We start from the raw sequence: 12,842 nt of genomic DNA, 5'->3' as shown, positions 1-12,842 counted from the left end.
TTTTGGTGTAGAGGGTAAAAAGGAGGTGGGCAAGTAAAAAAACCTGGTCAATTAAATATAAAATGTAGGGTTTAAATTAGCTGTGTTGTTCCTCCACACAGCTGATGTTGAAAAGCCATTGCACGCCAACTTTAAGGTCCAACTCCCTGCATGCATGCCCCACATAAACAACTGTCTTTAAGGTCCAACTCCCTGCATGCATGCCCCACATAAACAACTGTCTTTAAGGTCCAACTCCCTGCATGCATGCCTCACATAAACAACTGTCTTTAAGATCCAACTCCCTGCATGCATGCCTCACATAAACAACTGTCTTTAAGGTCCAACTCCCTGCATGCATGCCTCACATAAACAACTGTCTTTAAGGTCCAACTCCCTGCATGCATGCCTCACATAAACAACTGTCTTTAAGGTCCAACTCCCTGCATGCATGCCCCACATAATCAACTGTCTTTAAGGTCCAACTCCCTGCATGCATGCCCCACATAAACAACTGTGTCTTTCTTGACCATATACCCATCCCTGTGACACCCTGGCCTACAATTTCATAGTCTGGCTAATTTATTTTCACACTGGCAGATTCGTCCGATTTCCGGGCTAACACTTTCACGGTCTGGATACATACTGTCGAGCATGCAACATCCGAAACCGTTACTTTTCTGAGGCCTACTGGCAGTGTGCACAGTAAATGTGGTGCTGATTCGCACTTTGAGAAGAAAGGAAATTCTGCCGCGCCTCAGCCAAGTGAAGAACAAAGCGGGACATGACAGCGTCAAGCGTAACAGTTTCAATGCTGCATCTTCAAACTAAAAAGGAACACACACAGACACACACGCGCACGCACGCACGCACGCACGCACGCACGCACGCACACAGACACACACAGACACACATAGACACACATAGACAGACATACAGACAGAACTTCTAGACGGCTAGGCTCCTGCAGAGCCATGGGGGTCGATTAAGGACTTCTATGTTACTTACTTCTATATTACTAATCTAATTACAGTATTATGATCTGGGGGCGTGTAGTATGTCATATTGCAATTTTGGGCATGTTAAGAAGCGCTTTTGACACCCCCCGGAGTGCGCAAAACGGCCTTGAATTAGTCATGGGTGTGTTTAAGGCGTGTTTGAGACGTACCCAATCAACATGTCCGTACTATTCTCTTTACCAGTCAGCTGATGTCACATACGGAATGCGCACTTTGGGGGTCGTGGTATGACATTTCTTCAGGCTGGCACCATAGAAGACATGACATGCCTTTGTCACATTTGGGTTAATTATTCCTATTGCACTGCATGCTGTCACCTTTATGCCTCAAAAGAACAGACCCACCTTTCAGATCGGAATGGAATTGCGAGTAGGCCTAGATAGCAGCATATTGGCAAATTGCCAATCCATGCGTAATTAATTAATTCGATAACGATAGAACCATGTACCATACAGCGAATGAAAGCAAGATTCCTAAGGAATATGGAGATTTTTACATTTAATAAAACGGTTGAGAAATGAGAGAACCATGAGTGTTTATAGGCTAATATCAACGTTTTTTTATGAAAGACCAAACGGGCTGTGAACTTGAAGAGCTCAATCACCATCCCGACACGGAAGAAATATAGCCTAGTGCATGCATGTATATGCACTGTGACTGTTGCACTTGCACACAGTAGCCTACACACGCTCTTTATTTGTTTCTATTGAAAAACACCAGTAAAATAACGTTTATTATATTTTATTTCATTCAAGTCAAGGAATGAGTTGAATGCGTGCTGTAATGCTGTGGCCTGGTATGGTCTTCGCTGAGTTCGCTCGTAGCATTTTATTGAAGAAGACTTGAATCGGGTGTGATACAGCATATGAAAGCACATTTCCCACGGATTATGGAGATGTTTTTATTTATTTTTAAGGTTGAGAAATGAAAGAATTATGGCCGTTTCTAATCTCAACATTTTTTTTAAATAGACGCAAAACGGCCATGTCTCATAGAAACAAGTAAATGGGTCTATAAAAATAAGCGCATATAACAGGGGTCTGTAACCTATTTTAAATGAAGTGCCATGTTTTTATTTTCTAAATAGTGAGTCTGCCATATCCAGATTAATTTGAATGACACCACATTAAATTAAAAAAACATATTTTGATTGTCCACAAATATAAATTTCTTCCTTCTTTTTAAATATGTTCTTGCACATTGTTATAATGATCATTATATATCCCCCTGCAGTCAGAGTTCATAGTTTTAATGAATGAATGTGATGCATTGTGAGCTGGTATAGATCTGCTATTTTCAAAAGTAATCTTTTTATTTAATTTTTGGATTAGCTGTCCTTAGTTGGGCAAATGCATTCATCTGGGGATCCTTGACATGGGAATGTGCTTGTTTTGCACTGGTTTAAACAACATTAGGAGAAAAGCCCAAATAACCACTTTAGAAACAAGAAAAGCAATCACACAGAAAGCAACTTTACAGAAAAATAAGCCGCTTATAATAAACAGACATGGCAACACTCTACCAGCTTCCCAGAGCCGCTCAAGTGTCAAATCAAACAGTGCTTTTTGCGTTTATGAGGTGGTCAGACCCACGTCTAATCGTTATGCGCTGAGTGTCTTTAGGTCAAGGGGCTTAATAGCAAATTGCGCAAAGCGAGAATAATTAACATATGGACACTCCCACAATGCTAAAATATTCAGGGACGCGGTATGCCAAATGTGTGTGCGTTCAACACGGGCCGAGTGCGTTCAACACGGGCCGATATGCCTTTCATAATATGAATGTGCGCAGAGCGAGGCCAATTTATGTATTTCCATTGGTAAACCGCACCTTCAAAATCGACCTGCGCCATGGCATGTTAAACAACAAGTTATGAGATTGTGTTGCAAGCTCTTATTAATACTTTTCATTGGTTATAATATTCATAAAAACCCACAGAAGTTAGATGATAACTCCCTGTGAACTCGTGTGTCGAATTTGTAGTCGGTGGGGCGAGATAGATATAAGAATTATATAGGCCATCATAGATCGACTTGCGGTATTTAGGCCTCATACTACTTAAAGACCTCGATGTAAGAATATTATGTGTCCACAAGATGGTCACATATTTCAGCACGTCAACAATTTCACTGTGATGTAGTTACTGAGTGTGATTGAGCGAGTGGCTGAGATTCTGGGTTATGGAATTTAGATTTTGACTCAAATGTCATAAACAGGCTAATGCGGATGTTGCAATCGATTCTTTGACAAACGAGTTGTGTATTTTACGCTCTTCTGTTTCCAGTGAAAGTGTGGAGCTGTCCTGAGACAACAACAAGCAAATGGGTGCAAGATAACAGAGGACACAAGGACAAATCACACAGAATCCCTCTGAATATTTTCTCTGGGACAAACACATCTGCTGACACTAAATGTTCTTTTCCCACACTGCAGATGCACACGTGCATGTGTGGGCACACACACACACACACGCACGCGCACACGCGCACCACATGCGCGCGCATGCACGCACACTCATCCATAAGCACAAAGGCTGACATTGTCCTTATTTCCATGTACATTTACAATTTAGGCATTTGGCAGATGCTCTTAATCCAGAGCGATTTACAGTAAGCAATAACAAAAAACATGGTAATACATCAAATACATAATGGTCATCATGAGTCATACATAAGCTAAGAACCTAACAGTGGAATATATACGTATATAATATATATATTTATACTACGCGTATACACTATAGAGTGCTATGACATTATAATGCTATCTAAGTTAGGCCTACGTACATAAATTCAGCCTATGCATACACCTGTAAGGTTGTAGAGGCTAGGGCAAGTGCTATATGGCAAGTGCTACGGGCTAAGATGGAGTCTGAAGAGGTGGGTTTTCAGACTACAGCGGAAGATTAGGAGTGAGGCTGCAGTTCTTATTGCTATGGGATTATGGGAAGTGCATTCCATAGTTTTGGAGCCAAAAGGGAGAATAGTTTTGGACGTGCGGAACATTGTCCCAGCGTTTTTAGCTAAAGTACTTCCAGCCTCCCTGCGTCGGCTCATCTGAGCGAGCAGGAGGGTTTGTAGGGTCTGATCAGACTTGCGTCAGAGTTTTGGCGACCGGGAGCCAATGGAGGGAGCGGGGAAGGGGGGAGACATGTGAGAATTTTGTCTGGTTGAAATCCAGGCGAGCTGCGGCATTTTGGCATACAGACAAAAAACATACGTATGCACTGCAGTTATCATCTGGACAAGTCAACCTTTTGTTCCTTGCAGTCCCCCTTCTTACATCTGACACAAGCTAAGACCCCCCACACATGCACACACGCACATACAAACATGCACACACACGTACACATACATACACAGTGCTGACATCACATTGTACATATGCAATAGCAACATTGTAAAGCATAGCTAAGGCAAATTGGATCAGTCAGACACGGACATGAAACACTTGATATAAAAAGGAAAACTGGCAAGGTTCACATTTTTCATGACTAATCTGGAACAAAAACAGTCCATCTGCTAAATAACAGTGATTTAATGACTTCTTGGTAACTGGACTTGCACACGTATTCTGCGATCTCAGAGGTGTCATGTTGAGTATTGAACAATTAAATTCCCTCTAAAATCACCCGGTCATTGCTAAACAGATTCTTTCCAGATGGACTTTAGATAAGCTACAATATATAATTATGATACTGGTTACAGATATATGCATATCTGCAGATCTGCAAAATTTATATACTATATATATACAGTGAATACAGTATACGCACATACACACACACACACACACACACACACATGCACACGCACGCACACCATACACTGCAGGCACTGAACAGATCCACATGTGAATAGTTGTATAATGAAAATAGAGCCACTGTATGTGCACAGCCCACGGAGCAACAGAAAAACTTGTTAGCGCTTCACATCTCTTATGAGACCTGGGGACTTCCTGAAGTGCAAAACATGTTTGTATTAAATAATCTCAAACAGGACATAATAGTCATGCACATCCACAAACCATTTGAGGCAATTAGTGCTGGACCAAAGGAAGACGATCATAAAACATAAAAAGACGTCCCTTAAACCGTCCCTTAAGTGCAATTCATTGGCACGTCCAACCGTAATGGTGACTTCTCCAGCCAAGCACCTTTTGAGGAAAGGTTGACCATGAGGTTCTGATCATTACGTTCCTTGTGAGTCACGAGAACGCCAAGTTAAAATCCAACTCCCATCGCGTTTTTCATGTGTCCCCTCTCTCTGACCTGAGTTAACTCTACTACACTCAATAGGCCAATCAGACAGGCAATGTCAACATTTGTTTGGCATGGCAATAAAACTCCTTTTGGATTGAATTGATAAATCGCAGTGGCAGCGACACAGCATGCCTTCCGCACTTCAATAATAATGGAAGCTACTACTCACGAAGCTGACCCTGTGTCGTGTTCCTCATTCGCCCTGGATTGCGACTAGTTGGTCAGCGTGTTTTTAATCAGAAAGAGCTACTATTCCCATATATAGCTTCATTCATCTATGGGCCTTTTAACACCCTGTTTTACTTTACTAAATATTAAAATGTAAAGTATCTTGCTTACTGAAGTATTTATTTTATTTTAGTAAAGAGTAGATTCCCACTCACCACTGGAGTCCTGGACCAGACATCCTAGTATACGTGTAGATGGTATTAAATAACGCTGTAGTGTTATGGGGCTTATGGTTGGTATCAGTGCTGTAGGTTATTCGGGTAAAGGTAAGGGTCACTGTGTTGCATGTAAGGGTGATAGGGTTAAAGCTTATAGGGAATGAGTGTGGCTCTGTGTTGTGCACAGTATGAGCGTCAAGTAAAAGTTCAAGAGGAAGCTCTGTGTTTACATGTGGTCTGCAAGGTCTCAATGTTTTAGTTTAGCTCAATTCACCTTCTAAAAAGGAAAAAAAAATACGTTGGGTTGGGTCCATGCCAAATATCTTTATTAGAAAAGGCCAAGCTTTCAGTCAGCAGACTTTCTTCACGGTAAACAGCGATGAACTGGCTTCAAATAGTAGTCATGCCATAGTGTACACAGTAGCTATCCTTGTGGATATAGATAAATAAAAACCTTTTGACCTGTTTTTTTTTGTAATGCTCTGGAACCTACTGTACAAGTGATCTTGAAGCACCTTACCTTAGACTAATTTAACAAAATGCAGTACGTATTTGCATGCGGCGGAAACAAATATAATTATATGACCAATTCACGCACATGAAACACTATGGGTACGAGGAAGTGCACTTTCAGTTCTACACACTAAAATGGCGTTAAATTAACTGAGAAGTTAAATGAAGAGGATTTTACTGTGCAAGCTAGACTCCAGATGATGTGTGAGATGTACTCAAGTACTGTACTTGGTATTTGTACTTTACTTGAGTATTTCCAATTTTTACTTCTACTCTACTACATCTCAGAGGCAAATATTGTACTTTTTATTTTACTCCACTATTATTATTATTATTATTACAGAACATGCATTAACCACTTCAGCCCTATATACATTTCAGCCATTTTAAAATAGCCGATCTACAAGCTCACATGTCGCAGATGTTACATTCCGTATAATGAGTCATTTTACTTTTGTACTTTTGTACTTTTACTTTTACATGTAACATTGTATTTCTCTATTGCAGTATTGATACTTTTACATTTGAGTACTTTTTCCACCACTGGTGCTGAATGACACAGCCTCTCTGACTTATCAACAGACACATTGTTCTGTGGCTGATCTCACGCACGCACACACGCACACACACATGCAGTATACCTCACTCAAACATGCTGCTCACTTGCACAAACATTCCCTGACTCACTCTCTTCACACACAAGCACGCACAAACATCTACGGTGGGATCCATAGACCGAGAGACCACCACCTCAACCTAATGTCTTGTGAAATATCTAACTTGCGTCTTTCAAACATCTAATAATTTGGGCACCAAATACTGTAAGACATCCTGGATAATCGTGGTACGAGAATGCATACTTTATTTTCTTTTTTCTTATGTTTTTTTTTTTGTGGCTTTCGCCTTTATTTTATATATTTTATGGAGGGACAGACAGTAGGCTGACAGGAAATGGGGGGAGAGAGATGTGGAGAAGACATGCAGTAAAGGCCGTCGGGATCGGGAGTCGAACCACTGCCAGACTGGGTTACAAGCCAAGGTGCCTGGACCGCTAGCGGCCCAGGCCCATACTTTATTTTCTGTTTAAATTGTCTTTAGAGGATAAGCCCCTTGAGATGCGTCATCTCGTTTTCGAGGGGGTCCTGAATAAAACATGTCGACAAACATCGACTTGACTTCATCACTTGACTTCATCAAGGACAGTCATAGGGGCTCTCCCATTCACTCAGACCATATGCTACATCTGCTATCAGTAACATGCGCAATAAAACGCTGTACATCAAATGCACTGTGTGCCGCAAATGGGAAACGGAATGATCAAGGTTAGGATGATCACCGAATAAGCTAAGTAGACCTTTGGAAACAGCCATCTCGTTTTCCCAATTCAAACCAATGAATGGCGTGGCAGCCATTGTAGTAGCAATAATAATGGTAAGAGAGGGTAATGCTGCCTGAGAGAAAAGTTATTATGAAGTGCATATAGTTCCTTTTCTTCACCAGTAGAGAGATGGAGACAGACAGACGAGCTTGAGTTTGGGTCAAAGAGCCACACTTATCTTTCTGTTTATCCAACATGGATCATCAGCCTCACAACTCTCTGGCTGTCCACTCAGTTGACATCAGAGAGACAGACAGACAGACAGACAGACAGACATGTCAGACAGACAGACAGAAGTTCCTTATTTCCTTACCCAGCACAATCACCACAGTCTTCAGCAGCGACATCATCGTGTCGCGGTTGCGCCGCGGGCCCGAGCTGTGCCGCGACATGCGCATGGTCCGCTGGCGCACGTACACGAAGATGTGCGCGTACAGCGTCACCATGACGACGAAGGTGACCAGGTTGAACACGGCCCAGAACACCAGGTAGGAGTTGCTGTAGAGCGGCGCCATGTTGGAGCACGAGTCCAGGCTGCAGATGCAGTTCCAGCCCACGCTGGGGATGGCGCCCATGGCGATGGACAGCGTCCAGATGATGACGATCACCACCACCACGCGGCGGTTGCTCATGCGCGTGTGCAGCTGCATGCGGAACACGGTGATGTGGCGCTCGATGGCGATGGCCAGCAGGTTGGCCACGGACGCCGTCAGGCTGGTGTCGATCAGGCCCTGGCGCAGGAGCCACGTGGACACGGTGAGGCGCCGCGTGTTGGGCCCCGTGTTGAACATCAGGTAGAAGTACGCCAGGCCCGCGAAGAAGTCGGCTGCGGCCAGGTTGGCCATCAGGTAGTAGATGGGGAAGTGGAAGCGGCGGTTGACGTAGATGGCGACCATCACCAGCAGGTTGGCGAGCATGATGAAGATGCACACGGTGATGCCCAGGCCCATCACCAGCTTGCTGACCGTGTTCCAGTCCGTGGCCAGGTCCTTGCCGCTGCGGTTGTAGAAGAAGGCGATGGTCTCATTGTAGTAGCACTGTTCATTATCCATGTCCATGGTGGAGTGCAAGTGGAAGGTTTTCTAAAAGGACAAGGAGGGGGAAAAACTCATTAAGAAACTGGTGGTGATACGCAATAGCACAGTTAAATAGCAAATAATTGTATAAAGTGTGTGTGTGAGTGCGCGCGTGCGTGCGATGGTATAGGCTTGGCCGCTTGAATACTAGCATACCTGTATATCCACTTAAACGCCTACAAGTTCACAACACATTGTGACGAATTGTGAGCTTGTAGATCTTGTACATATTTTAGAGCTTGTAGTAGATTTTTGGTGATATTTAGTGTAGAGGGAAAACAGGAGGGGCTCTAGAATAGAGCACAGCTAGGGGCACTCTAGCTGTAGCTAGAATAAATATCCGGATTTTAGTGGTTAGGTAATCACAGTCATTCAGTATTTATTTAGTTTCCATTTACTTTTGTTCCCCCCTGTGAGTCTCTGTATTGTTACAACACAATACAAAAGACTCACAAGGGGGAACATTGCCTTAAATCTGCCATTTGGGACAGGAGAGTCTTGAATTAATTTTGAACTTAAATATAGTCTTTGGTGATGTAACAATGGACCTTTGAGAGGGCAGGGCAACACACCAGAGGCAGTGCTTTGGGAGCCACTTACTACTCACAGCCATGCACTGTTTAAACGCCAGACTAATGAAGCAAACCAGCCCAACATCAGAGCTCTTGCTTTTAGGGTGAATTCTCACCTCTTGGGCCACAATAGGCCTAAGTGTGTAAAGTAAATCAAAGTGTTGTTTCCATTTGGTCTGCTTTCCAAATTAAGCAGACCACACCTAGTAAACAGAAGCCATGTGGTCAGAAGGAAATGGATCTGTTTGACAGGCACAAAGGAATGATGGAGCTCAAAGTACCGGGGTGCATACGTTGGTTAGACATACTAACAGTGACTGTAGAACACATGCACCCCAAAGTACCTATACGTACACTGCTTACCATGTCGTATAGGTGTAACCGTATCATAGTTATAGCCCCAAGGAAATAAAATATGAGTAAAGAATATACTTGTAAAGAAAAGGGACACGTTCTATAGGCCAACCATACGATGGAACGAATTGAAGTCAACGAGAGCCAGTTGGACAAGCTTCTGAATAAACAACGTTTCTTAAAGATTGCGACATTTGTCAGCGGTTCGACATATCACGCTGTTATGTTATTGAGCACAATACGTTTCGGCCTGGGCAGTAGGCCAATGGGCTGTCATCGTGACAACTGGTTGACACGCTGACGGCACCATTCTTGTCAGAAACGTCCTCTGTTGCTCTTTAGGTGCCTCAATAAAATCATCAGACATCAGAAAACGTGTGATATCTTTATTTTCATCCCTCTCAACCGATTGTTTTACAAAGGTCGCAGTCATTCAAAGATGACGTTTATTCGTGCTCTTGGCTTGTCCACATGGCTCTCATTGACTTCATCGCATGCCATCAAATGTCTGGCTCCAGTTTGCCTCTCAGTGCATCAAATCTGCTAGATGGAATTGAGATTCAGACCAATAAAGTGACAATTACTGTAGGTCCTTTTTCTTATTTCTTTCCTTATTTACATTAAGTAAAGAATGTGAGTGGTGATGGCTGATTTATCCTGTGTGCATCTCGATGCACAACAGGTGTGTGCCAGAAGCATCAGCTTCCCTGTTCACTTCTATTATAACGGGGCAGAGCGGCCAATTGCGCCATGTTCAAGCGTGTGAAGTCCTACACATGCAAATCTTTGAGTTCAACACTGATGAACCATGACCCCGTGCCAACCAATGAGAAAGACGCGCTGTGTGTTGACCCCTCTTGGCAGCCATTTAGCTTGTAGCTTTTTTTCAGTGAGCCAACATTCTAAACGTTGGGCTGTAGTGGACAACCCAAAACTAACGGGCAGGCCAAAAATAAGCAAATCTACAAGGTAAATACGTAGATTGTAGCTATATTTGCTACTTTTGTGTGACATAGCATGACCAAAATATAGGGCATTAATTTACAGAAAAAGTTAAAATACGGAGATAAGAGGTTTCTGCCCGACAATAGTTTCCCAACCCTGCTTTTTCACAGTTTACTTAACTGCTTAAATCAGCCTTCATACACCATACAATCTGTTTCAGTGTGCAGAAAAGTATGTTGTCAATGAGAGCCAAACTAAAAGGTTTCTGAGTGCACTGCATGGTGGCAATGATATTAATTCGGATACATTTTGGGGTTGTAAACGATGCGTTCGCCTACTCTGCATAGCATACATTGTTCAGGGGTCGAGTTTTATACTTTCCGGATTAAAATGAACAGGGTTTTGCTTTGAAGAATAGGTCAATTTGCTAAAAAAAAATGAGCCACTCCAGGTTTCACTCAAGACCACCCCTTTCAAGCACAGTGGGGTGCAGTTGTTTGGATAAGGGGGGGGGGGGGGGGGGGGGTCAAAGTTAAATTCAAACACAACTAGAAAAAGTGCCCTTCCGGGCACAGGTCTCCACCAGGTTATCCACAGATCCGTGCAGTTAGAGGTAAAAACACTTTTCGGCCAGTTATAGCGCCACCTTGAGGCTGAGTTGAAATTGTTCATGTGGCATTTCGTCCTCGGCCTAGTGGGAATGTGGGTGCACAATTTCACGGAAATCACGCGATGTGTTCATGATTTGCAGCATTTTGTTTGAAACTGAGCACTCCTGTGAACTTTGGAAGCCAATCTTAACCAATCAGGATGGAGTGTGATAAATCTGAAAGACCCGTTTCGTTGAATGGCTCTAGAGAGACTGTGTACCAATTTGCGTGATGTTTGGACAAAATCTGTAGGTGTACTGTGCAAAAACTTGTTTTGCACAAAGCGGCCTCTTGGTGGCGCTATAACAGGCCGTTCTGGAAAGTTTGGGGCAGAGGTTCATCGTTGGCATCCAGGGAGTGTGTGTGCAAAATTTGGCATCGACCGGGTTAACGGTGAAGTTTTTGCACAAAGCGGCCTCTTGGTGGCGCTATAACAGGCCGTTCTGGAAAGTTTGGGGCAGAGGTTCATCGTTGGCATCCAGGGAGTGTGTGTGCAAAATTTGGCATCGACCGGGTTAACGGTGGCCGAGATTAGCCTGTCACGGACACACGGACGGACGGACGGACACACAAACGGACGGACGGAGTGCAAAACATACTCTCCCCACATGCCTTCGGCCTGGTGGAGACAATAAACAAAGCAGATGTTAAGGTACACAGACTGAAGACAAGATGAATACTAAAAGATGCCCAAAAGAACTGCCTCTGCACCTATTCTCCTCATCAGGCTCTTTTGATTGTTTGTTTTTATTTTCATTTGATTTGAATGTATTTAATTAATTGGGAACGATGCTGGTTGGGAATGCAAACATCTCTCTTCTGGAGAGATGTTTGCAAGGAAGAAAAATACAATACTACAGCATCGACTGTGGCACTGTTTAAATAGAGAAGGGAACACTCATATGCTCCAAAAGATACATTTATTGACGACATATCGAGCCAAGGCTCTTCATCTATCTTTTGGAGCATACGAGTGTGCGGGTTCCCTTCTCATTTCATATGTTACTTTTTGAACCCAGCACCTCCACGAAGTGATGTGCGTATTTTACTATAGTTACTGTTTAAATAGAGGACACGCTGCCATGGTTATTTAGAGTAGAGCTAATTTAAATCCCATCAGGCCTACGTTGATCAAAACTGTCAGAATAGGAGCACAGCTCAAAACCGCAGGCCACACAGTGTCGGTGTACTGTACATGGACTGAAATCACATTAGTGAAGAAAGTGTTGTGCCACACTTTGATCCCCTGCATGACATCATAGGGCAAGGGCCTCCTTCAGCCAGCAACCAGCTCAGGTGTGTCAGGCCTCAATCAGCCCAGCAGCTCCACAATCACCATCAACAGTCGCTGCCAATAAGATGCTGAGAAGCGGCGCCCGACGCTTGGACGTTGACTGCTTTGGTTAGTGTATTCTGCAGTGTAGAACGATATTCTCTAGTGTGCTTTAGAGAGTTTTCAGTATTGTAGATCTGTGTTTCTACTTTCTCGTGCTATCCTTGTTCCTCTGTTTTGTTCCATGCAGCAATAAGCTCCCTCAATCCTCAAACCCAGTGTCTCCCACCTCCACTGCTCCCTCCACCCTCTCCCCGGACTTGCAAAACCCTCTCACCACTTCCAGGTTTCCCCTCACGCTCCCCACAGACTTCCCCAAACGTAATGTTTTGTGAATAAATTTCCTTTTTTGCCCATACTCCCTGTCTCAGTGTCT

At 43.4% G+C, this 12,842-nt stretch overlaps 1 protein-coding gene across 1 annotated transcript in view; it reads right to left on the bottom strand.

The window, feature by feature from the left end:
* lpar1 (lysophosphatidic acid receptor 1) overlaps positions 1-12,842 on the bottom strand; it is a 60,954-nt gene that overhangs the window by 16,303 nt on the left and 31,809 nt on the right. The window contains exon 2 of the mRNA XM_083793991.1: positions 7,850-8,618. Coding sequence (XP_083650117.1) covers positions 7,850-8,594 — 745 coding nt within the window. The 5' untranslated portion in view covers positions 8,595-8,618. The remainder of the gene's footprint in view (positions 1-7,849; positions 8,619-12,842) is intronic.

Source organism: Protomyctophum parallelum (assembly GCF_964188405.1).
Source record: "Protomyctophum parallelum genome assembly, chromosome: 21".
Taxonomy (NCBI): Eukaryota; Metazoa; Chordata; class Actinopteri; order Myctophiformes; family Myctophidae; genus Protomyctophum; species Protomyctophum parallelum.
The sequence above is the reverse complement of the archived record's forward strand: the minus strand, read 5'-3'. Positions and strand labels throughout refer to the sequence as shown.